The sequence below is a fragment of the Phalangium opilio genome, unplaced genomic scaffold (assembly GCF_054372755.1).
Source record: "Phalangium opilio isolate 3A_F unplaced genomic scaffold, DU_Popi_V2 ptg000038l_1, whole genome shotgun sequence".
Lineage (NCBI taxonomy): Eukaryota > Metazoa > Arthropoda > Arachnida > Opiliones > Phalangiidae > Phalangium > Phalangium opilio.
In genome coordinates, this window is record NW_028324161.1 from 2,185,717 (window position 1) to 2,209,707 (window position 23,991).

General features: G+C 38.6%; 2 protein-coding genes across 2 annotated transcripts; both read left to right on the forward strand.

Annotated features, from left to right (window-relative positions):
• Positions 1-363: 363 nt before the first annotated feature.
• On the forward strand, positions 364-5,643 carry LOC149682617 (uncharacterized). Its single transcript, XM_089834411.1, has 4 exons — positions 364-589; positions 647-701; positions 4,148-4,287; positions 5,471-5,643. The coding sequence occupies exons 1-4, from the start codon at positions 372-374 to the stop codon at positions 5,586-5,588; spliced, it is 531 nt and encodes a 176-aa protein (XP_089690537.1). The 5' UTR covers positions 364-371; the 3' UTR covers positions 5,589-5,643.
• Positions 5,644-5,699: 56 nt separating this feature from the next.
• Positions 5,700-22,635, forward strand: LOC149682618 (uncharacterized). The gene is made up of 7 exons (XM_089834412.1): positions 5,700-5,860; positions 9,490-9,588; positions 9,653-9,761; positions 9,829-9,901; positions 9,965-10,012; positions 22,278-22,359; positions 22,442-22,635. Exons 2-7 carry the CDS (start codon positions 9,556-9,558, stop codon positions 22,574-22,576), a joined length of 480 nt encoding a protein of 159 aa, XP_089690538.1. The 5' UTR covers positions 5,700-5,860; positions 9,490-9,555; the 3' UTR covers positions 22,577-22,635.
• The last annotated feature ends 1,356 nt before the right edge of the window (positions 22,636-23,991 follow it).

A 23,991-nucleotide genomic window follows, 5' to 3' on the forward strand; every position in this document is an offset into this window, starting at 1 on the left:
CCAGAAGCGAGATGAGACTAGAAGTGAAGGGCTCTAGCATTGATAGTACATCCTGGCACTAGTGAACAAATTTGAGGATTTTATGCCGATTCCCACGCGCTAAAACTAGAGAGAGAAAAATTGGTCGAGTTCCAAAAACATTTCCCACCCCCTTCCCCTCAACCTAAAGCGCCCGAACACGACGCGGCTCCTTGAATCTAGTTCGGCCGTCTACCACCGCGAGCGTCTCACCGTTTTGGAGGGAAAATTCAGAAACCGCTACTAGAGGGCCAACCGCTCTTGCGTTATCAAGTCTTTTCACTAATGCCGAGTGAAGAATTTGGTTAGCTCAATACTTCTAGTCTCATACCACTTCTGTATTTACTAAAGAAATGTATCAGATCGAGAGATCCAGGAAATCAAGAAGATACTACAGGGTCAATAGATCTCGCATTAAATTAGCCACTTACATAATTTCCTCAGTTCTTTGTGTTAACCACCTAGTATTGTTCATGATTGACTTTTTCAAATTCCAAACCACCGTGGATGCCAAAGTAGAACAAGAAATTATTCCCAGTCTCCCAGGCGTAACTGTCTGCTACAATCCAACGTAAGATTTCGGAACTCATAAAAACAATGGGTATGGTATAACAGTTGATTTTTACAGAATTTTGTCTCGTTCGTTTTGCCCGAAATCAGAGAGATATTGCATTTCCAATGAGGTATACTATTTTAAATTTAGCAATATTATATCATCAGGAATGTATGGAGGGCTGGAATGGCTAAGGGAGCTCTCGGTTGTACCCTTGATCTTGGAAACATAAGGCGAGTCCTTTTTTATTTTGAGAAGTGTAGCTCCTCCCCCTACGTCTGTTTAGCTGTCTACCGAAGGCGAAAAATGTCATGACTCGTTAAAAAAGGCATGGAAGAATTGACCTTTTAGATTTTTTAAAGTTCAATGCGCTGATTCGCCGCCGTTCGCGTTCATATTCGATTCTTTCAGCCTAGGCAGAGGACCTAGGATAGAGGGTGGAGAATTATAGCAAATAAGTTTTTTTGGCAGCCAATGAATGAATGAAATTTATTTAAGTGGTAAATACGATTTTCACGTCAGGCTATGACGTCACTAGCCACGCCAGTTGTTTCCAAGATCATTTCACGCCGATAAGGATTTGACCTTAGCCATTCCAACCCCTCCATACATTCCTGATATCATAGACAAACAACATTGAAGGACCGATGGTAACCCACAGAGCCCCATACTAACAAAAATATATAGAAACCGGGATAGATTTAATTTAGAAGTAGGAATGGAGAACAGAGTAATCTGGGCGCACGTAAAAGTCCCGGACCCCTTCTAAGGGGGGGGGGTATGAAAGAACAGGCGGGTCATAGCCACAGAGGTAGAAACGAATTACGTATTTTTCGCTGTCCCCGTCAGCAACGTCATCAAATCGTAGTTTAAGTGAGCCAATAATATAATTTAAACTTTTCGATACGTGTTGGAAGGAGGGGCTCTATACTGGGCTATGAGTCGGACTAAAGTAAATACAAACCGTTCTACATTCCTACTTCTAAAATTAAATCTATCCCCGATAGAAATAAAAACAAAAAGTACACTTAGTTAACAGTTCCCTGTCTGTGGCTGTAGACGACTTATAAACTGACAAGAAAACTACCATCCTCTCAACCCCCTACACGAACTAACCAATCAGGGAAGAGCTTCTTGATGTCATGGGTTTATAGAAAGTAGTACATGATGCTGGCGATACAAACGTTAATTTTTGGTACTAAAGCTAGCATCTGCTACTTTATGAGCCTATTCACGGCCTGTTCTCTGTGCCATGGTCGGGAAGGTAATCATACGCAGAGGGGGTCAACACTATCCTGGGGTAAAATAGGGCTTCTCATATTACACGGTGCGAGAAAGTTTAACTTTAAACAAAGCGCACTTTTTGTTTTTACATCTTTATACTTTTGATACTAAGCAACTAAACAACCAATGTTAAGCCCCAAACGTTGATTGCTCCATATGCGCCCCCCCCCACAATCCAGTTTGCTACTATCTACCACGAGAAGGCGAATTAACAAGTATTTTTCAACCATCTCCCTCTCCCATCGGTCCTTCAGTATTGCTTTGTCCATGATTATACAGTTTCTGAGACTCTAGAAACCCCTAGAGCTCGGCATTTTCTATCCATTATCCACAAATTGGTGGATAACCGATTATTTATAAACAAAGTTGTGAATATAATACGATATAATACGATTTAACATGCAAGTTCTTTAGATGATTTTCGAGTATGGATAAAGATAAAATGACGTAGATAATGGATAGATAATTCCGAGCTCTAGAAACCCAAGCATTATGTTTCCATGATCTCAGAATTTTCTAAACTCCACCGGCGTGGTGTCTATACTTTGGAAGTTTCATGACAAAGATGAATGTAGCGAAATCATTTAGGCCTAGTAGAATTAAATTACTATTATGAAAAATTCAAGAAATAACTCAAATTTTCACAATAATGTTAACTTTTCAATAACACAGTAGTTTTCTGATAAAAACGTTTTTCGGGTAAAACGTCTCTTGAAATTCAGCGACAGAAGCTTATAGCCTCAATTAGGAAGGTTCCCTACTTGGAAGCTATAACTGGCCTAGTTACTATAGTTTCTCAAGTGATGATTAAGATAAAAGGAGGACGTATTAAAAACGTCAGTAATGGCGTCACGAGAGATTATGTTACACAGTTTATTGTCTCTTCTACAATATTAACTGTACTACTGCAGGCAGTGAGATAAATGTTTTGCTCCGTCGGGACAGAGTAGTGTTGAGTGTCTTTTGGTCAACGACTTTGAGAGTGCATCTGATAGGTAAAGTTGCTCAAGTACAAAACAACATATTTAAGCTAATTAGTCGAAAACGTAACAAAGGAAAGATAGAAACTAAAATTTTTGTGGCCAATAATTTGCTTGATAATGAAACTTTTCATTTGAAAAGTAGCCTGAAGACAAGCTTTGGCATAAATTATTTAAAAGTAAATTTGTAAATTAAACTGAAGCCTCGCATGCAGTTCAAGTCAATAGCCTTTAAAAAGAGACAATATAAGAGAGTATAATACTAGATTCAAAATTTAACTTTAGCCCTGCTATCTACCTCGCTTGAGGGTCTCCTGATTTTTACCCCACCCCCTAAAACTTCAAGTAGCCAATCAGAGGTTAGATGTTGGATTTTTGGAAAGTAGCCCCGCTCAAAGGATCCTGGGAGAGATACCTACTTCTCGCCCGCCTCTAAGCCTGAAGTCTGTTTTGCGGGAACTATTTTTCTCTCTCTTTAAGCTGTGAGGAGACTATCCTGGGAGGGAAGGTCTCGATGGTAGAGGGGTAGAAATCTAATCCCTCAAAAGAGCCGCAGCACGCGGAGGCAGAATTATTATGCTCCCTTGTATTTTCTTTTGCCTTTAGATTGTGAGTTCGAGCGACTGTTAAATTAATTGTAGTTTTTGAAATCGAAAAATTCATTAGAAACATCCATTTTAGAAGCAAATCTGTTGTCATGTTATTAACAGTAGGTGCAATATTATTGGAAGCTACTGTAGGACATTTTAAAACCCAATCAGATGACTGAGAAATTATTATTATGTCGCGACATCTCGCATAGATAGAGATTAGGCTCGAGATTAGGTGCTTATCCTCTTTTAACCACAAATCGCAGCATAGGCATATATGTTTCTGCCTATTAAAAGAAGGGGATGTATTCCTGCCCCATAGTATAATAAATTCTATATTAGATCAAATATGGCGTTTATTTAAACTTGGACCCATATCCTTTTAGTCAAGTGGAAACATATTTTCGGTGATATACTTACTAAAGTGAAGACAATTTTGCTTCAAATTTATTTTCTTTTGAACCAAAAATATCCGTCGAAGGCACAGAGCGTGTAGACAAAACTCTAGACTGCAGCAGCATTTATGAATGTAAAATCTTATCATGACCCTTAACCTTTTACCTGAGGACAGCCGCTTGATTCCAGAAGTCAAATTTTTCAGGTTATTAATTCCGTTCATCTAGTATTGGCATTTATTTTCTCTTTCGTTTATATAACAAATCTATATTTTTTGTTTGTTCTAGGTTTTCTTTTTGTATTAACAACACATTTTATTACAATAGAACTTTACGCTTCTAAGGACTGACGACTCGTTAGCATTCATGACCAAGCAAGAAAACCACCTGGACGTTATCTACAAATGTCTCTTTCGTGACTTCTATGGCACAAATTACACCCTCGTTCCTACCAAGCAGTGCAGAAGGTTTTCAAATCTGATCTTTCCTATAGTGTTGTACAGGTTATTTTTGAAAAGCCTATCACAATATTGGGAGTAAAACCATCCTGTGAACCATTGCCCGAAAGCGCAATGGCAATAATAGCAATCACAATATGTTCCCGAAAAAAAGGATATACTCCCACCAAATGTGGATGAGAGGGAAAGTTGACAATGTCCATAGTGCCTGTGTTAAAAAAACGCGGACATCAAAGTTTCGCCAATAACTATTTAGCCTAGTGACTGATGGACTTGCAAACTCGCGACTGAAAGCAGTTCAGACATTTATGCTCCTTGGTTTAACCATAGCCCACTTGATCACGCGCATCACGACGCAAGCTGCTCGCGCTATAGCTAAATTACCGAGATTTGTTTTAAACGTATCTAGGTTTATGGGCTCTTCTATTGCTTCACTAACCTTACTAAAATCCATATTATACCTTCAAATACCTTTTAAAACACTACCAGCTACTCTGTCCTGACTACAAACACAAATCGAGGAAGTTCTAGCATACACAATAGCAGACGACGGTAACCGCTTAACCACAAATTAACACAACTTACACAAGACCTATTTTAAGGGAGTGAACAGGCCCAGTATAGCTACGCCAATAAAACGGTCAACTACGGCGAAACTATGATGACTCGCGACTCTTGGCAATTTTCATACTTTTCCTTTCATCCACTTTTGCTCCCACTGAGTCACTGAACAAATTTTTATGATTTTACGATCATTTACGTATGTCACCCATGGAACGAGTTCTAAGTAGAAAAAGGCTGAATCTCTTACCTTTATGGTATTACAACATCGTTAAGGACGTAGTCAAAAATCATTGAGTACTAAGAACAAACAACAGATGTCACTGATTTTCTTTACATGTGTCTTATTATTTATGAGAGTAAAATCATCCTTCTATCCCTTCAAACCTCCTATATTCGCTAACGGTAGCCCATTATGCTCTGGTGTGGGAGGGGACTATGCAAACCTTAACCCTCAGATCAGGGAGGAAAGATGTAAGATGGAGTAGACATGATGATGGGCGACCGGCGGCAATGAATCTCCCAGTGTACCTTGCGCACGCCCCTATCCTATTGTGATGGACATTTTAAAAAACATACCGAATATTCACAAAACGTGACGAAGAGATGATATGAAATTTATGTTTTCCAGTGCTTATGTATCTACAGGATACGAACCTTGCATCACATTAGGTGTAGCATGGAGTCATCAACTAAATGTTTCTAGGAAATATGCAGGCAAGATTAAATTAATTCCACCAAGAAAGTAGTAAATGAACTTTGATATTTTAGTTCAGAATTGCCGTTATGGCTAGTAATAAACCAAATCTTAACTTCTCACACTTCTTATATAAAACTAAGACTGTATGTTTTAACAGAGTTTGTGTTTGGAGTTGATTCTGTGTATTCAAGCGATGGCTCCTACAATGTTTTGGGATATGGATTGGACATTTTTGTACACAGTGCATTTGCTATAGGAACTCGTAATGTACGCTCTTTCTTCGTGACATTTGGTAGAGAATACAAGATTATTTTCCAAAAGGTTAGTTTTTGTGATTTAACGCATACAAATATAGTCCTCGTAAGGATATAAAATGATAATATTTCATTTGTAGTAGTAGCAATCAATGGTATCCCTTTAAACTGGCACTTTCCTTGCCTATTAAATACTCAACCGACCCATTCAAGTTCCTTATTTAAAATGAATAAGGAACAGAAGTCAAATGGCGTTGTGTTTTTCTACTTCTAATATTATGTTTGTGAGTAGAACACCCTGGATAAATTAGTCCTTTCACGGATTAATAATTAGCTCAGGTTTTAGCGCTATAGCTTCTCGGTTATTCATTGGAACGGCTTGTCACCTCTAAGAACAATACACTTTTAGTAGTACGCAACAAGGCATAAAATCATAATACTACGATTCTGATAACCAATACACTTTTCGTAGTACACAATCACTAAACTATAATTCCCATAACCAATACACTTTTAGTAGTACACAGTCATTATACTACGATTCTGATAGCCTTCTGAAAAATAAATATCTTTTCACATTTTAAAATATTGTAAATGGTTTTTATTTTTCATTTTCTTATGCTATACAGTATTTACGATCAAAATCGATCAACGTGATTTTTAGTTATCACAATAGAAAAAGCATTCAATGAGAATGATCACACTGAAAATCTAAACTTATACATTTTTGAGAATAGTTTGTTTGTTTTTTATGCATGGTTAATATCATTACCCTTACAAAAATCTTCTTAAGAGTTCTAAAGGAATTTCTTTGGAACCCTACGGAGCCCTTGGGATCATTTTCTAAAGAAACTATTTCCAAAGACTTACTTGGAATTTCCTAAAGAATTCTTGAGATAAATTTCCAAAGAATGTCTTGGGATTATTTTCCAAAGAAATTTTTTAAGAATTCTAAAGTTAAATTTCCAAAGAATGTCTTGGGATTATTTTCCAAAGACGTTCTTTAGGAATTCTAAAGATAAATTTCCAAAGAATGTCTTGGGTTTATTTTCCAAAGAAATTCTTTAGGAATTCTAAAGATAAATTTCCAAAGAATGTATAAAGTTTATTTTCTAAAGAAATTCTTTAGGAATTCTAGAGATAAATTTCCAAAGAATGTCTTGGGATTATTTTCTAAAGAAATCTTTAGGAATTCTAGAGATATATTTCTTAAGAATGTCTTGGGATTATTTTCTAAAGAAATTCTTTAGAAATTCTAAAGATAAATCTCCAAAGAATGTATAAGGTTTATTTTCTAAAGAAATTCCTAAGTAATTCTAGAGATAAATTTCCTAAGAATGTCTTGGGATTATTTTTCCAAAGAAATTCTTAAGGAATTTTAGAGATAAATTTCCTAAGAATGTCTAGGGATTATTTTCTAAAGGAATTCTTTAGGAACTCTAGAGCTAAATTTCCAAAGAAGATCTAGGGTTTATTTTCCAAAGAAATTCGTTTGGAATTCAAGAGATATATTTCCAAAGAAGGTCTAGGGTTTATTTTCCAACGAAATTAGTTAAGAATTTTAGAGATGAATTTCAAAGGGCCAGATATATTGCAATTATGCTTTACGTATAATTATCTGAAAATATTTTTACCCAAATTGTTTAGCTAAAGTTTTCCTTAACTTAATGGTTAAAAAATTTAAAAACTAGAGGTGTGCGGTTAACCGTTTCAATTGAATAATTCGATCGAATACCGAACCGAATAATTCGATTCGGTATTCGATAAGCCCATTTTCACTATTCGATTCGAATATCGAATACCGAACTGACCATAAATTTAGGTCCTTGGCTCTAGAGAGACCCACCTTATTTAAAAAAATTTCATCCAATTTTATTTGTCTCCCATCAAAAACTACCAGCAAGTGCATAGGAAAATTTTAAGAAATACTTGACCACCAATGAGGAGGGGTATTTTGAAATTTAGGAGCTTCTAATGTTCTTCTCCTTACTTTGTATTGACTATTGGCGAATATTAGGGTTACTACCCGATTAACCGCGAATAGTTGGCCTAGTATTCGCGAATATTAGGGTTAAATATTCGCGGTTACTAGGCTTAACTATTCGCGATTAATCGGGAAGGAAAAAAATTACCAAGGCCCAACTATTCGGTATTCGATTTGGAATAAACTATTCGATTCGGTATTTGATAAGGAAAATTTTTTGGTATTCGATAACCGGTTCGATACCCAAAAAGTGGTATTCGCACACCCCTATTAAAAACGTTTAACGAAGGCTTGTTCCGTAGCTAAGGCTCAGCATGTGCTGAAATGAAATGTTATATTTACATATTTTTTCTTTTTTTTTTGCCTTTAATAATCCGTGAGGTGTTTATTTAAAGGATAAAATAGATTAAAAGTAAAGTAAGAGTAATTAAAATTGTTGTTTAGATTTACATGGAATCTAAGCTGGCAGTCGGAATTGTTGCTTAATTCTCTTATGGCATGTTTCATCTTTATTTCGAGCGTAATTAGAGTCCAAAATAAATATTTTTTTAGAAATATTGTAGAGATAATTAGGTTAAACGCGTTTCTGGTACTCAAAAAACTCTCAATGAATATACATCATTAAATTTAACAACAACGTATGGATCTACTGCTTGGCCATTAAAGCCTCCAAAACCCACTTAGTACCCTATACAATTGCACAAGGTTTAAACTTTCCGCCGTTTACGGATGTTTAAAAGTCTGACTTTATAAGCAATTTCACACTGCATGCGAGAATTTCCCTCGCTGTAAGGGGTGTAATTCACCATATAAGAACTGTACTCCCAGTATTGGGATATGGTTCTGCATGTGAGAGCTATCCTCGTTTCTAGGGACTAAATTAATTTACCCCATAACCTTCTCTATATGTTCCCCAAGAAAATAACATAGATATTTCCAAAGACATTTCCAAGTAAATTCCCAAGACATTTCCCAAGTAAATTCCCAACACATTTCCCAAGTAAATTCCGAAGATATTTCTCAAGAAAATTCCAAAGATATTTCCCAAGGAAATTCCAAAGATATTTCCCAAGGAAATTCCTAAGACATTTCCCAAAGAAATTCCAAAGACATTTCCCAAGGAAATTCCTAAGACATTTCCCAAGGAAATTCCAAAGAGGTTTCCCAAGAAAATTCCAAAGATATTTCCCATGAAAATTGCAAAGATATTTCCCAAGAAAATTCCAAAGATATTTCTCAAGAAAATTCCAAAGATATTTCTCAAGAAAATTCCAAAGATATTTCCCATGAAAATTCCAAAGATATTTCCCAAGAAAATTCCAAAGATGTTTCCAAAGTAATTTCCAAAGAAAAAGAGGCCAATATTCCCCAATTTCCAAAAGAACGCCTTAAGGATTTCCAAAGCAATTTCCCAAGGAATTTTCTTAAGAGTTCTTAAGAAGATTTTTGTAAGGGTAACACTATTTGAAGGTTTTGGAAGTGGTTCGGTTGAGTTCCTCAATGTTGGATCACCACAAGAACCCTTAGCCATTAAACCTGTTAAAGACGTTCTATTTTAAATTTTTTTTTTATGTTTAACCCCGTATAAGCACCTTTTTTTACTTTAAAAACTGTATAACACTCGAGCAACAAGTCTGAACAGGATAATTATTTTCTGTAAATCAAACAAGAGGAAAAGAGCCGATGTCTAAAAATGGTTATTAAATTTTCAGACAGTTGTTCAAGCACTAGAACCTCCCTATGCAACTAACTGCTTTAAGTACCAAGAATTGCATAAGATGAATGGGGACTTTAGCGCCATTAGTTCAGAGGTACAAATACAAATATTTTAGACCTGAATATTTCATGAAGAGTTTAAACATTGATTTATCTTAGACTTGTTACTATGATTGCTTATGGACAAACTTCAACCAAACTTGCGGGTGTATACCTTCTCCTCTACCATTAATTGCCAATTATACGACCTGCAACAAAACGGAAAAAGGTTTGTGTAAGATGTTAAAAAAGAGCTTACGATATCGTTTCTTCACACCGTAACATTTGCGTTCTAGAATATTGTTTCATAAAGAACAATATCAACTCTTTTAAAAATGAGTGTCACAGTCGCTGTCCCGTGTCATGCAGGTATTTGAAATATTTAATTCCTTTTATAAAGTGCTTTTCTAAAAAAAATAAATCATTTTCCAGAGAAGAATATATTGACTACATCATTGTTGAAACAAATGGATTTCGCAAGTAAGGAACATTTTTTTTTAAACTTCAATATATGTGGGTGCAGCCTTTGAATCGAGTGGGTAGTGACTAGCATATTAAAGATACACCATACCAAAGAGAAACAAGATGGCCCAAGGGCTGGGCCTTAATAGTAATTTTACACGGCTCACGTGACCCCCCTCTCTCTCTCTCTCTAGAGACCTCTCTCTCTCTCTAGAGACCTCTCTCTCTCTCTAGAGACCTCTCTCTCTCTCTAGAGACCTCTCTCTCTCTAGAGACCTCTCTCTCTCTAGAGACCTCTCTCTCTCTCTAGAGACCTCTCTCTCTCTCTAGAGACCTCTCTCTCTCTCTAGAGACCCCCCTCTCTCTAGAGACCCCCCCTCTCTCTCTAGAGACCTCTCTCTCTAGAGACCTCTCTCTCTAGAGACCTCTCTCTCTCTCTAGAGACCTCTCTCTCTCTCTCTAGAGACCTCTCTCTCTCTAGAGACCTCTCTCTCTCTAGAGACCTCTCTCTCTCTCTAGAGACCTCTCTCTCTCTAGAGACCTCTCTCTCTAGAGACCTCTCTCTCTCTAGAGACCTCTCTCTCTCTCTCTAGAGACCTCTCTCTCTCTAGACACCTCTCTCTCTCTCTCTAGACACCTCTCTCTCTCTCTAGAGACCTCTCTCTCTCCAGAGACCTCTCTCTCTAGAGACCTCTCTCTCTCTAGAGACCTCTCTCTCTCTAGAGACCTCTCTCTCTCTCTCTAGAGACCTCTCTCTCTCTAGAGACCTCTCTCTAGAGACCTCTCTCTAGAGACCTCTCTCTCTCTAGAGACCTCTCTCTCTCTAGAGACCTTTCTCTCTCTCTCTCTCTCTAGACCTCTCTCTCTCTCTCTAGAGACCTCTCTCTCTCTCTAGAGACCTCTCTCTCTCTAGAGACCTCTCTCTCTCATTTCTGAGAAGAGAGTGTCGCTTCGCATCGTGCTCCGCTTAATTTCTTTAATTAAGTGGTTTTATGCTCGTTTCGTATGCGGTTTTTTGTTTCTACTGGCTCCTTTCTGGCTCCGTTACCGGCATTGTACGTTTATTTGACTTTATTACGTTTATTTATTACTTAATTAGCGTATATTAAGTTCGCGATAAACCAGGCGGTGTATCGTTTAGGCCCGCGGTAAGTTCCGCGGACTCGCTACGAGGTTTTTTGTGTATGTACTGCTTCGTGCATACCTAACAAGTTGGGAAAGCCAAATTATTACCTCTCCGAGTGGAGATGACTATCACTACCCCTTAAACAACCTAAGTATATGCATCTATCGCTTTTTTTAATTCTTTGCAAGTGCAGGAATTCAATTTTAAAATAGTCAATTGTTCAAGCCTTTTCAATATCTCTCAATTGCTGTGGAAACTCTACTCTCTCGCTATACCTCAACCGCCTACCAGTATGATTTGTAACATTTGTCCATATCAAAGCTGAATCATACCTCGCCACACAAAAAGCAAATGTCCCCAAAACATGGAAGCCACAACCCAATCACACATAAGCTAGGCTCGTACTTGTTCATCGCCTTCGATTATTTCACTAATATTAGCATTATCATTTTTTACATTATTGGGTTCCTCATTAATAGATATGCCTACGCTTACGGTACTTTCAATAGAGCTTTTATTTAATGCGTCATCTTTCGCAGAATCATGGCCAACTGGCCTCGCGGTAGGACCAACATTGGGTGTGCTAGAACCTGTTCCCGAAACAGCCTTTTTTTCAGCTGCTAACACTCTTCTCCTTTCATTTTCTCGTTTCCTAAATTCAGGATCTGACCTTTTTGCCCTCATTCTTTCCCTTGCTTTACGTTTCCTGATTTCCTCTTTACTTAAATTATTATCCTCCTCCATTTTATTATTCAGTTCAATACTCACAAAATCCGCAAAAGCAATCCCCTTGCAAGACTCTGTAACGTTTGAAATATTATTTTCCGAAGAAAGTTATTACAGAAGATTGAATTATGAAGTACTGCCTTTGAAATTCAAATAAAGAATGATAAAAGTGCGTAAAAAAGGTCTTTCACAAATAGAAGGCGTATAAAATAAACAGCATTTTCTATATTTAAAAAATATTCTTAGATTGTCAAATACTTTTTTCGCCGTTGAATTTTTTTTAACACCAGCTTGTAATCTAACTGGGAGTAAGATGAAAGGAGTAGAAGCTTATCTGTCTTAGGAAATATGAAATTTTATCTTAACAGTTCGTTAAATCATAAGTTTTTAACGAAAAAACGTGGAAGGGGAAAACGAGCAGACAACAGCGATTTTTGGGGGTAGAAGGTTAAGAGCGCCATCTGTCGTCCGTGCCAAAGTTGAACTTCCACTCGAAACGCAATGAGAAAGTGGATAAAATAATGCCATCAGCTATTTAACTGCGTCGATATAATTAACGACTTGACCCATGACATGCCCTTAACACTGGCTTCTATGAATCCTATTTATTCTTGGATACTAGGAAACTTGGTAGACGTAACAGTCTGTACCAAGTACCCAAGCATCCTTCAATAAACGTCTGGCAACATTGTGGTACGCATGGTACAACTAAAAAATAGGATGTGTATTTATCTTTCGACTCACTCCAAGTCGTTAAGCCCTCATTACAGAGGATTTGAAACACCACCATAATTCATAGTGTCTCGAATCTCTATGTTCCTGTCCATTATGAACAGTGCTGAGAGAATGATACATCAGAAAGAGCCATTCAAATCGAATTGCCGAAAATATTATCCATATTTTCATTTCATATAACAAAGAAAATAAATTATTATGGTTTTGAGAGGAGCTTCCCATTTTGGTTGTTATTTTCAAAAATATATCGCAATGCACGGGCCTTGAAAGATATAGGAGGCAATGTAGGAAATATAACGCAATGCACGGGCCTTGATAGATATAGGAGGCAATGATTTAACGACTTCGGTACTTGGGTTTATCTTTAATATTTTAATAAATATAATTATTTTTAAATATTTTAATCGCCAGTAAATAACTTTAAAAATAGTTAAATCGTTTAAAATAAAGTTGTTCATAATATCTTTCGAAACTTTGCTAATATTGACGTTTAAAGTGAAGGGTACCCTTCTTGCCCGCTTTCTTCAAATTTTGGGGTATATATACGATTCGTTTCCATTATAATAATAGATAAAAACGCATTCGCGTGAACCTTTGGTGGAAGCCCTGCCATTGGGAGGCTAGACGTTTCTCGTAACCCTAGCTGATCGCCGCGTATATCTTAAAACCAAGTAATAGATAAAAACGCATTCGCGTGAACCGATGGTGGAAGCCCTGCCATTGGGAGGCTAGACGTTTCTCGTAACCCTAGCCGCTCGCCGCGTATATCTTGAAACCAAACGATGACGGTGGAAAAGAAGCCAGAATGTACTGACCGGCGTCCATGTGGAATGGACAAAAGACCTGAAGATGGTGGTGCGTAGAAGCTGGTGTCAATGTGGAATTGACGAAGAACAGAAGGTGGTGGTGCATAGAAGCTGGAGTCAAGGTGAAATTGACGAAGAACAGAAGTTGGTGGTGCTTGGAAGCAAGCAAGCAAGTACAGACTAGTGTCCATGTGGGATGGACAAAGACTAGCAGATTGTTGTCCTTAGAAGCCAGTTAGTAAAGACTGGTGTTGGTAGATGAATGACCAAATTTCCGTGAACCGCGAACGCGTTCCGGAAATCGGGTATTTGTTTGCTCCGATTTGTAAACTGCGAACGCGGTCACGTGGGGTCTGACAGACAGACACACAGACAGACACACACACAGACAGACCGGCCGGTGTAATACCTCTCCGTGACATACGTCACTCGGAGAGGTAAAAATTCTCCATCCAATGTCGTCTGCTAGTGGATCAATGCTTGATTTAACTGATGCTCGTATTAGTATGGATCAGGGTGAGAAATAAGGAAATTTTTTAAACTGGTCATTTGACCAGTAGAGCCCAAGGGTTTTAATTAAAAAAACTGGTCAATGACCACTTAATATTTCTACATACTGTATGAGCTGCACTGAAATGGATTAATTTCTATAACCCACTACTGGGAATTTATTTTTTACTAAAGAAGGGGAATTTAAAAAGTGGTCACGGTGACCACTGGACCCCCAGGCATTTAATAAATAAACTGGTCAAAGCAATTTTTAAACTGGTCATTTGCCCAGTGCCACCGCCTTATTTTTCACCCTGGTATGGATGGCAACTCGCATAATGCAGTTACCTCTCTTACGCCTATGTCTACTTCTACCGGAGGCTCGCCTACTGCATCCCCCGCTATAAATACCTCGGCCGCGCATAACGCCGGCTCTGCTACGTCGACATTTGCCGCTGCTGATATTACTGTCGACTCCAATGGAAAGAAAATTTTTTCTCTCAGTTACGGTATCCCTCCTGACGCTGGTTTGGCGCCATCTTCGTGCGGTATTGCGCTGTTAACTCCCGCGAAAAATGTGCCGGTTCGAGATTTTCTCAACGCGTTTTTGGCAGTCAAGGTTCCGGCTGACCAAATTACCGATGCCTATCGTCTTGGCGATACAGTACAAATCTATTTTAAAGATCCCAACTGGGCTCGCCACTTCATCTCCGATGCAGGGCCGGAAATAAGCACAGGACACTGGACATTGTCCAATAAAATTTTAAAATGTCCCATAATTTTTTTAAAAACTAAGGGGGTCACTGGACATTTTGACCTATAAATTTTCCGAAGTTTTGATACCTTGACTATGGAGAAGCGACACCATTTTTGCACACTCCAGTGGACAATGTCCTATAAATTTTCCAGTCAAACAGGGGGTCACTGGACACATGTCCTATAACAATTATTTCTTATTTCCGGCCCTGCTCCGATGGACTTCTTTTTAGAGGTCAGCGCATTGATGTTATGCCCGTTGGCATTGCTCCGAAAAAGATTGTATTGTCTGATGTACCGTCGTTTACCCCAGACAATGTTGTTCGTGATATTTTTCAGTTATTCGGTAAACTACACAGTCGCGTATTTACTCTTCCCGATACGGTGTCTAACATTGCCCCGTTTGGTCACATACGCACCTGTCGACGTATGGCCTATGTTGCCTTTGCCACTCCCGCTGACTATGATGATTTACCTGAGGAGGTTGAAGTCTTCCTCAATGATGTCCCACATTTTTTTAAAGTAAATGCGCCGGTGCTTTGCTTTAAGTGTGGCATAACAGGTCACTCGTCTCAGAGTTGTCCTAACTCTAAACGTGGTGCGCGTAGTAAGTCGCGCTCTCGCGCTTTTGCTCCTGCAAATGCTAGTGTTCCTGCCCAGTCGGTCACCGTTGCAGCATCTCCCTCGCTTTCGATACCTACCCCTTTAGTTAGGTCCGGTTCGCTGCCAAATTTGGCAAATCGGTTTGCTCCTTTGACTGATTCTAACGCGGATTTGTCTACCGCGGAATTATCCGATTCTATGGACACTGGTTTCTCGACTGTGAAAGGCCGTAAACGCAAACAGAAATCTCTATCTACGACGTCTCCGCACGGAAGTGCTTCTACTCTTATGCCTCCTCCTGTCGGTAAGGTCCCGAAGCAGGGGCTTATGCGCTACGCGTTTGATCCGGATTTGAACACGTGTAAGGATACTCGCGGTATTTTCGCGCCCGCTTATTCCATGGACACTGTTAAAGACTTTATATGTCAAGCTCTTGCTTTAGATGCCGTAGCACAGCGTGAATTGGTCAAGACCTTTGCACCTGATGCGCAGTTGGCTGAAACTCTCACGCGCCAGATTATTCTGCATTCTTATACTGATAGTGCAATTGCTACAATCACACCTTCAGCAGACAAGTTGGCATACAGGAGAAGACTTTTTAACCTTACAAAAGCTCTCTTGCGTGCTTATGATGCTGCCTCAGTTCCTGATTTGTTATCTGATGTTGATCCCTCTCAGTAGTGTATTTTGGCGTTCCTTTTCCCTTCCTTTTTTGTCCTTATGTATTCCTTCCTGTCCCTTAATGTCCGTGGCGTTGGTACTGGTGTCACTAATTTACGAGCTAGTGATTTTATTGCGCGTCATCGCTCTAAAATTGTCTGTCTCCAGGAGACAAATGTCACTCCTAAGTTCTCTGATAACTTTATTTGGACTCAATGGCCTTATTTTTTTACAATGCTATTGGTACCCCTTCACGGGGCTGCGGTGTTTCTCTCGGGATTTCCCCTGACCCGCAGCCTTATGTTGATATTTTCGAACAATTTGAGGGTCACTGCGTTTATATTAGATTAGCACGTGGTAAACCCACTTCCCCTTATTTTGATCACCTTTTTGGGGTGTATGTCTCGTCGTCCAGTGATGACCTGGCGTTACGTACCCTGAATTTTATTAAAGGCAAATTACTTGCAGTTACAGACAATGTATATGTAGTTGGCGATTTTAACTCGACCATTAACCCAACTTTAGACCGCAAAGACTGTGCTGAATGCCGGCCTGCTATAGCCAGTGCAGTTACTAATCTTATTAATGACCATGGTTTAACTGATGCTTTTCGTTCTCTCTATCCCACCCGTCGCGATTTCACGTGGCAGTTGATCAATCACGGTATATTACGTTCAGCACGTCTCGATAGGATTTATTACTCCTCTACTGCGACCTTGTTAAGAGTTGCTCACGTACCCACGTTTTTTGTGCTCCTTCCAAACTGAGATATCTATTCCTCGCGGTCCGCCTTTTTGGCGTATGATGGTCACTCATCTGGATAGTGATGCCTATGGTGGCTCCTTGGGTGCTGAAGTAGAGCGTCTCATTTTGCAGCGCCCTACGGCGGTAACCTGGAGTTATTGGTGGTTCACTATATTCAAACCAAGTGTTAAGATTCATGCGATGACGCTCTCTCACGAAATGCTCGTACGTGAATCTATATCGGTTTCGGTGCTTGAGGCTAGGGTTACTGCCTCCACCCCCGGTACACTGGAACACACGCGCAGTTTGGAAGAACTGCAAGCCCATCTTTTAACTAAATCCAAAACTTCATTCGCAAGGGCCCGTGAATCGCATTTTAATACGATTGACACACCCTCTAAGGAATTTTTTAGTCTTGCGCGCAAAACTCGTTCGCGCTCCATCATTCGCGGTCTTTATGACTCATCTGGAGTCGTGATTCGTGACCCCGGTGCCATTCGTGCACGTCTCCTCTCATTCTACTCCGATCTCTATTCCCTACCCGATACCCGCTTTGCCGACTCATCCCAAACTCCTTTAATACACGAGCTACCACTACTTGATAATGATGAAAAAGATACTTTATCTGGACCAATTACTGCCGATGAACTTTTTGCGGCGCTGCGTTCACTACCTCGCGGTAAAGCGTCTTGCATTGACGGTTTGCCGGTAGAATTCTACCTTAAATATTGGACCCTTCTGGGGCCGGTCCTCGTTTTGCTGATTTGCAACACAATACACATTTTAACCACAGGTTTTCTGAGTCGGTGATGTCGCTTCTGGAAAAATCTGGCGATCTCTTTGACATACGTAATTGGAGACCGCTCTCCATTACTAATACAGATTACAAATTATATGGAAAAGGTCTCGCGATACGGCTTAAGACTGTCGCTACCTCGGTTATACATGAATCACAGTCGTACGGTATTCCCGGTCGCACGATTCATCACACCATATCTACGCTACGTGACCTTCTTTCTACCGCGAACTCATCCAATGAGCCATTAGCTATTGTCAACATAGACTTTGAAAAGGCTTTTGATCGCGTGGATCATGCTTATCTTTTTCTCGTACTTGAAGCATTCGGCGTCCCTCCTTCGTTCCTCGGTCATCTGAAAGTGCTATATCGCGACTCCGTGTTTCGGTTGCGCTTTAACAATACCATTACTGATGTGGTACCTTTGCAACGTGGTATCCGTCAAGGATGTCCGCTCTCGGCCCTTCTGTTTTCCCTCGCGGTTGAACCGTTAATGGTCTTGCTACGGAGGAAACTTAGTTCTTGCATTGGACCTACTCACTATAGCATTTTTAACGCGACTTACGCGGACGATTTTGACGCGGTCTTACGTCATGATAACGATTTCGGCGTCTTGCATTTTTGCCTTGAACAATATTGTGCCTCGTCGGGTGCTAAGGTAAATTATGCCAAGAGCTTCGTCCTATGGAGTGGTTCTTGGAAAGGTCGTCTTGAACAACCTCTTGGTATACAATCAAGGTCTGATGGCGGTAAATTCCTCGGTATATTTCTCGGCAACGCCAATGACTATGTGTTACAAAACTGGGATATACTGTTGCTCCGGTTTCGCAAAGTGCTTGGTCGGTGGTTTCGCTACCGTCATCACTGCTCTGTTGCCGGCAGAGTTCTGGTGGTTAATCACCTTGCTGGTAGTGTCCTATGACACTGTCTCAAAGTCCTTCAGCCTCCTGCTGAGTTCCTGCGGTCTGCTCAGAAAATTATCCTGGACTTTATCTGGGACGGTACTCACTGGATTAATTCTGATACCTTATATCAGGAAAGACGTTTTGGTGGTGTTGGACTTGTGTCCCTCGCTACTAAAACGATGTCCTTCGGTATAGCGTCTGCATATGACCTTCTCACTCGTGATATAGGTAAATCTCCTCACGCTATAATGGCCAATGCCGTGCTTAATACGCGTTCCGATTCTGCTTTGGACTTTCGGGACTGTTTTCTACGTCGCGTCGCGGTACGGCTTAAGGATCAATTTTATCAGTCTTTAATTGTGTCGTGGAATGCGCTTCCTTTTCGGATCATACCTGAGTTTATTACTCGTGACGTTTTTATGTCGCTACCGGTGTTTGACTAACCTTACATCACTACTGCTGAAGGTGTATCATTGAACGCAGCCCTTCATGGCTTCTACGTGAGGTCCGGTTTATGCCTTATACGCGATTTTATAGATCTGAATGGTCACTTTGTGCCTTCCCATACTTTGATTTCGGACGCGCGCCCAACACGGGTTATGTTGCTGCAACACCGCGCTATACAGACAACCTTATTACGTCTCAACCCCGTGTCTTCTGTGCTCGAGGGCTTATCTCGAATAACGTTTTTGGGCTATCTGACGCTCCCGTCCTTGAGGCAGAATGCCCTACTCACCTCGGAGCAGTAAGGGTGATGCTTCGAGGCCAATCATCTTCGCGCGATCTTTACCGCTGCCTCATTTTAAAAACATTTCGTCCACGAACTCCAGTTCTGGTGGTCAATGAACCCCAGCCTGATATATTTTTGACGTGGAGTGTAGCACAACTCGCTCCCTTTAATACCCGTTTCGAACACGCTGTCCAATGGCGTGCTTTGCATAGTGCCTTACCATATCCGTCCCGGCTCGCCCACTTAATTCCTGATATGTCTCCATATTGTGTTTTTTGCCCAACCATGGGAACTTTTCAACACGCCTATTTTGATTGCCCTGTGGCACTTTTATAATTTGAATCTTTGATAGCGTGGGTTTTTACATTAACTGGCCATGAACATTCCCTTTCGGAAGTTTTCTATTTAGTATGCTCCCATGGCAATCATAACTTTTGCAACCTAGTTTTTCTAATAGGTAAAGTTGTTTTAAGAGACATGTTTCTCAACATTAGTAATATTGACTTTCTCTCACCGGGTTTTGGGGCCTTTATTGCCCAAAAAATTTATTCTTGTAAATTACGTGTAATTGCTCGCTACAGGGCTCGGCGCAGTTATGCTCTTTTGCAAAGTTCTGATCATATTAATTCTTTTAACAATAAATGGGGCATACAACCCTTATAGCGTTATTCTTTTTTTGGTTTATGATTTGATTCTGATACTCTTGTGTAGCGTTATTTTTCATTGTTTTAATAATTCGATATGATTTTTGTTTCTTTGTTTTGACTTTCCACTATGTTCTGATACACTTGTTTGATTTGATTTGATAATTATAATTTGATATTTACCTTTCTACTATGTTCTGATACACTTGTTTAATTTGATTTGATAATTATTATTTGATATTTAACTATGTACGAATACTCTTGTGACGCTAAATAAAGCCAATTTACAAACAAAAAACTCTCTCTCTCTCATCGTAAGCGTTCGTTTCGCGGACGCGATCCGTGACTCGGCACAGGGGATTGGTGCCCTTTCTTAAATTTTACCGGAATAAAATTCCGTGTAAAATTAAAAAGATGAAGAGTGCAAGCTCCCCCTTTCATAAGCGTAAATCACTTTATTGCCCTAAATAAAACTAGAGATACGAGAGAGATTGGTCTATCATCGCACCACCTACGATACTTTATCAACGTGTTGGACGTCATAATCTGAAACTGCTCTGAAGCGTTCAAGATGCTCCATAAAAGGGCAACAAGTTATGCCCCGCTTTCCACTCTCCCTCTATATTATTTTTGAACTTACAGAGATTCCTCAACAATACAATTTTATCACGAGGTTGTTGATATTTGAAATATTACAAATACACGTCTAGGTATGGCCTGAAACAATGACTTAGATAATATCATAAGTTTATAAGATATGTTCCATAAGTATGTCACTACCCATACTTCGTAATGTTAGAGGCTTAATGAGAGCTAGTTCAAGAACGACGTGAGAATTCACTACACTCGGTTTTGCAGTCCATCCTCCTCTTTAGTCTGTACTAAGCCTTTGACAGCGCCTCACTAGGCGTCGCTTTACGAGAATCTATGACGTTTCACCTACGTCACTTCATGACAAGCTCTCATAAACGAGTGACACACTTATGGAACATATCTTATAAACTTATGATAATATACAATCTTCTGTCTATTATCCTAGATTGAAATATTACACGATACTCCAAATAGACTTCGAAGTTAACATATTATATGACACTTCTAATACACTTCAAAATCTAAATGTTACTACATACCCCGAATATAATTGGCAATACACAATACTTGTAGCAAAGGTTTATGGCGTTCCATGGGCAACTCTACTTTCAAAAATGTTAAAAATTTCTTAGAGTTTGGTTTCTTTCTTTGGCCGAACTAAGTATTTATTACTACAAAAATAATTTATAGCTTACCAAATGTCTGTTATAGTCGGTTACAGACATTACAATGTCAGTTTTCTATTCCAAAACAATGCATGATTAATAGAAAAAATGTTATTTTGACTATCCGATGTTATAAAACCCGAATAAAATATTGCACGAGAATTTGGAGGGCTGAAAATTGGAAGAATTTAAAATTGGGTGGCGATGAAACCGACCGTTAATTGTGGGTTTTAAAAGTTTACTTCGTAAAAATACATACCTCTTAGAATGCTCAAAATGTTATGTCTTGTGAGGTCAGGTCAGGTTAGTTATGATTTAGTTCAGCTAGGTCAGGTTTGGTTTAGTTCAGCTGGGTTTGGTTTTTGTCTTTCGCCAAACTTTTATGGTTTTACGACAAATATATACTTTTTGAATTCATCTAATTGACGCTTTGTCGGATTCATTTCCTTCCAATTGTCAGTCACCCAATTTTAAATTCTCCCAACTGTCGGACACCCGGGCCATTTTTGTCCCGCTCCCAATTGTCGGTCACTCCGTCTTAGTCACACAATTGTCGTAGACAAGCATCTATTACACGTAGTCGTTCTTGGAGAGAACGACTATATGTAAAAGTCATGGGCAGGAAACTTCTTGCCCACTTCCTTATGAACTGAGCATACAAATTGCACTCTAGAACTTAAGAAGATTGTTTCAACGTTTAACAGTAAATAATTGGATAGATGCTAAATAATTATTCTTAAACAGTTAATTTGGTGTAGTAATTTTGATGCCAGGATAGTTCAATTAATTGGAAACTCAATGGAGAAGAAAATACCAATGCTGTCGTTCTGCGTTGTACAGCCTGCAAGATATATTCCTGAATGAAAAATAAACATAAAACTCTTGAGTTTATGTTAATAAAATCCTACAGTTTCTTATGTTGAGTCCTATTTTTAATGAACTATATCTGCTTACTATAGCTAAGCTACGCAGCGTTGACCTAATGTTTTAAGGGTTTCCTGTTTATGTAGAAACAAAACACTTAATAGTCTTCAGGGCCACCCGAATAAAATATCTGCATGATGTTTTTTAAAATCAAATTTTAAATACATTCAATTTCATAAAAACCATACTTATTTATGGGTTAATCATAACTCTAAAATTTTAACCACTTTTAAAACCTTCTGGTGGTACTGATACCAAAAACGTAGTTGGTGGAAATTTGGTAACGAATTGTGACTGTGCATAAAGAACGAACAAACAAACAAACCAACAAAAATACCACTTACTAATATATATAAGATTACATATTTTCATTATTGTAGGTCAGAAGAAAGGTATTTGAATATATCCGAAGAGCTACGTGGTCAAAATTTAATTGTTTTCAAGCATAGGCCTCAGTATAAAGTAAGTGGTAATATGTATAATATATATTTTTGGACATGAAGAACTAAAGTGTATTTTGCGTGTTCAATAATTGATGCTCCAGGTGATGGACTTCTTCAGTTCAGTAGGTGGTTTTCTAGGAATATGGCTAGGTCTTTCGTTGCCAAAACTCACCAGTTTTTTAACCAATACGGTTGCGGTATTATATCTTAAAATAAAAATGAGGCTCTCTGTATAATAAACTGAATTTAATTGCAAATATATCTAAAATTTCCTCAGTATTTTGTAAAAAGTAAATTTCCAACCCACAAATTAAAATTAAAAAAAAATACTTTTTTCACAAAAGAATCGAATAATTATTTATTTATTGCGACGGTGGCTATTAGATGAATAAAATTAAAGAAAATATTTATTGAATTTTCAAGCGGCTCAAATAGCATACATAGACTGAATTAGTATTAAGTTTTCTTTTGTTAATTTCGCCGTTGGTTCTGTTTTTGGCTACGCTTCTTTTGGTTATGTGCTTAAGAACAACTATGTAACTTTAAGTGATAACGTATTGCATGTTAAGTTTCTATATCATTATATTTTTGCTTGATAACATGACGGTGATGCGGAAGGAACAGGGAATTAAGGGGGAACAACGCTGAGTGCAATTTTGACGTTCATAGGTCTTATATGGGTTCTTGACAAGAATAATGTAGCGAAACATTTTTTAAATAAAAACACCTCATTCGGCAAAACTACCGTGACATACTTTAACGCACTCGTATCAATCAATAACCTGAAATATTTTTCTAGATGAAGATTTTCATGCATATAAAATTCAATCGACCGAGTTACATCTAGTAAGATATTTTCTTTTGCTGTGAACCAAACAAATGGTCAACACACACCCATGATGGTCCAATCGATGGAAAAAGAAAGACATACACAGTATAATTGTAGATAGCTGCTTTTTTCTCAATTATGGCTCTGTCGCAACCGAGGTGTGGCGTGTTATTTTGTATTAAAATAAATATAGAGAAACAATTGACACAGTCCATGTTGTGATCGAATGGAATAAAATAATTTATACTATTTAATAATACTGGAAATACAATTATAAGTGGCAGCTCTTGGTGTTTCGATAGTTTTAATGTTAATGCTTCTACCTTACAAAGTTAAAACTCAAACGAAACGGAAAATGTTGTATCGTAACCGATTTCGAATTAAGTTTGTGGTTTCGATTCTGTGTACAATCTTGTGCGTTTATCAGTTGGTTGAATTTTTCGTTGTCTACTTTTCATACGAAACGGCAGTGGATGCGGATGTTCTCGTTCAAAGGACCCCGAAAATTCCAGCCACAACTATATGCTTCAATCCCACGTTCGTACTTTTTTTGGCAAATTTTTTATTTTTCAAACTGGTAGCGAAAACCAGGTACTAATGTCGTTAATGTACCAAATTTTCTTAAATATCACTTTTCGTTGTTAATTTTGTCGTTTGCATTTTACTTTTAGAACAAGTTTAGATTTAGGGAATTTATTTTCTTTAACTTTTTGGATGCTCTCGCTTTCAGTATTTTAATGGCTTTACTAGCAAATGTTTTGGTGTCTAAACTGTTCAAAAAGTACGAAGTGAAACCAAATATAACCAAAATTTAAATATTTT

Coding starts and splice junctions, on each gene's coding strand:
- LOC149682617 (XM_089834411.1), top strand. CDS start 372: ATGTATCAGATCGAGAGATCCAGGAAATCAAGAAGATACTACAGGGTC. Junction 590..646: donor ACTGTCTGCTACAATCCAAC/GTAAGATTTCGG, acceptor TGATTTTTACAG/AATTTTGTCTCGTTCGTTTT. Junction 702..4,147: donor GATATTGCATTTCCAATGAG/GTATACTATTTT, acceptor TTATTACAATAG/AACTTTACGCTTCTAAGGAC.
- LOC149682618 (XM_089834412.1), top strand. CDS start 9,556: ATGAATGGGGACTTTAGCGCCATTAGTTCAGAG. Junction 9,762..9,828: donor CTGCAACAAAACGGAAAAAG/GTTTGTGTAAGA, acceptor TTTGCGTTCTAG/AATATTGTTTCATAAAGAAC. Junction 22,360..22,441: donor AGCATAGGCCTCAGTATAAA/GTAAGTGGTAAT, acceptor TTGATGCTCCAG/GTGATGGACTTCTTCAGTTC.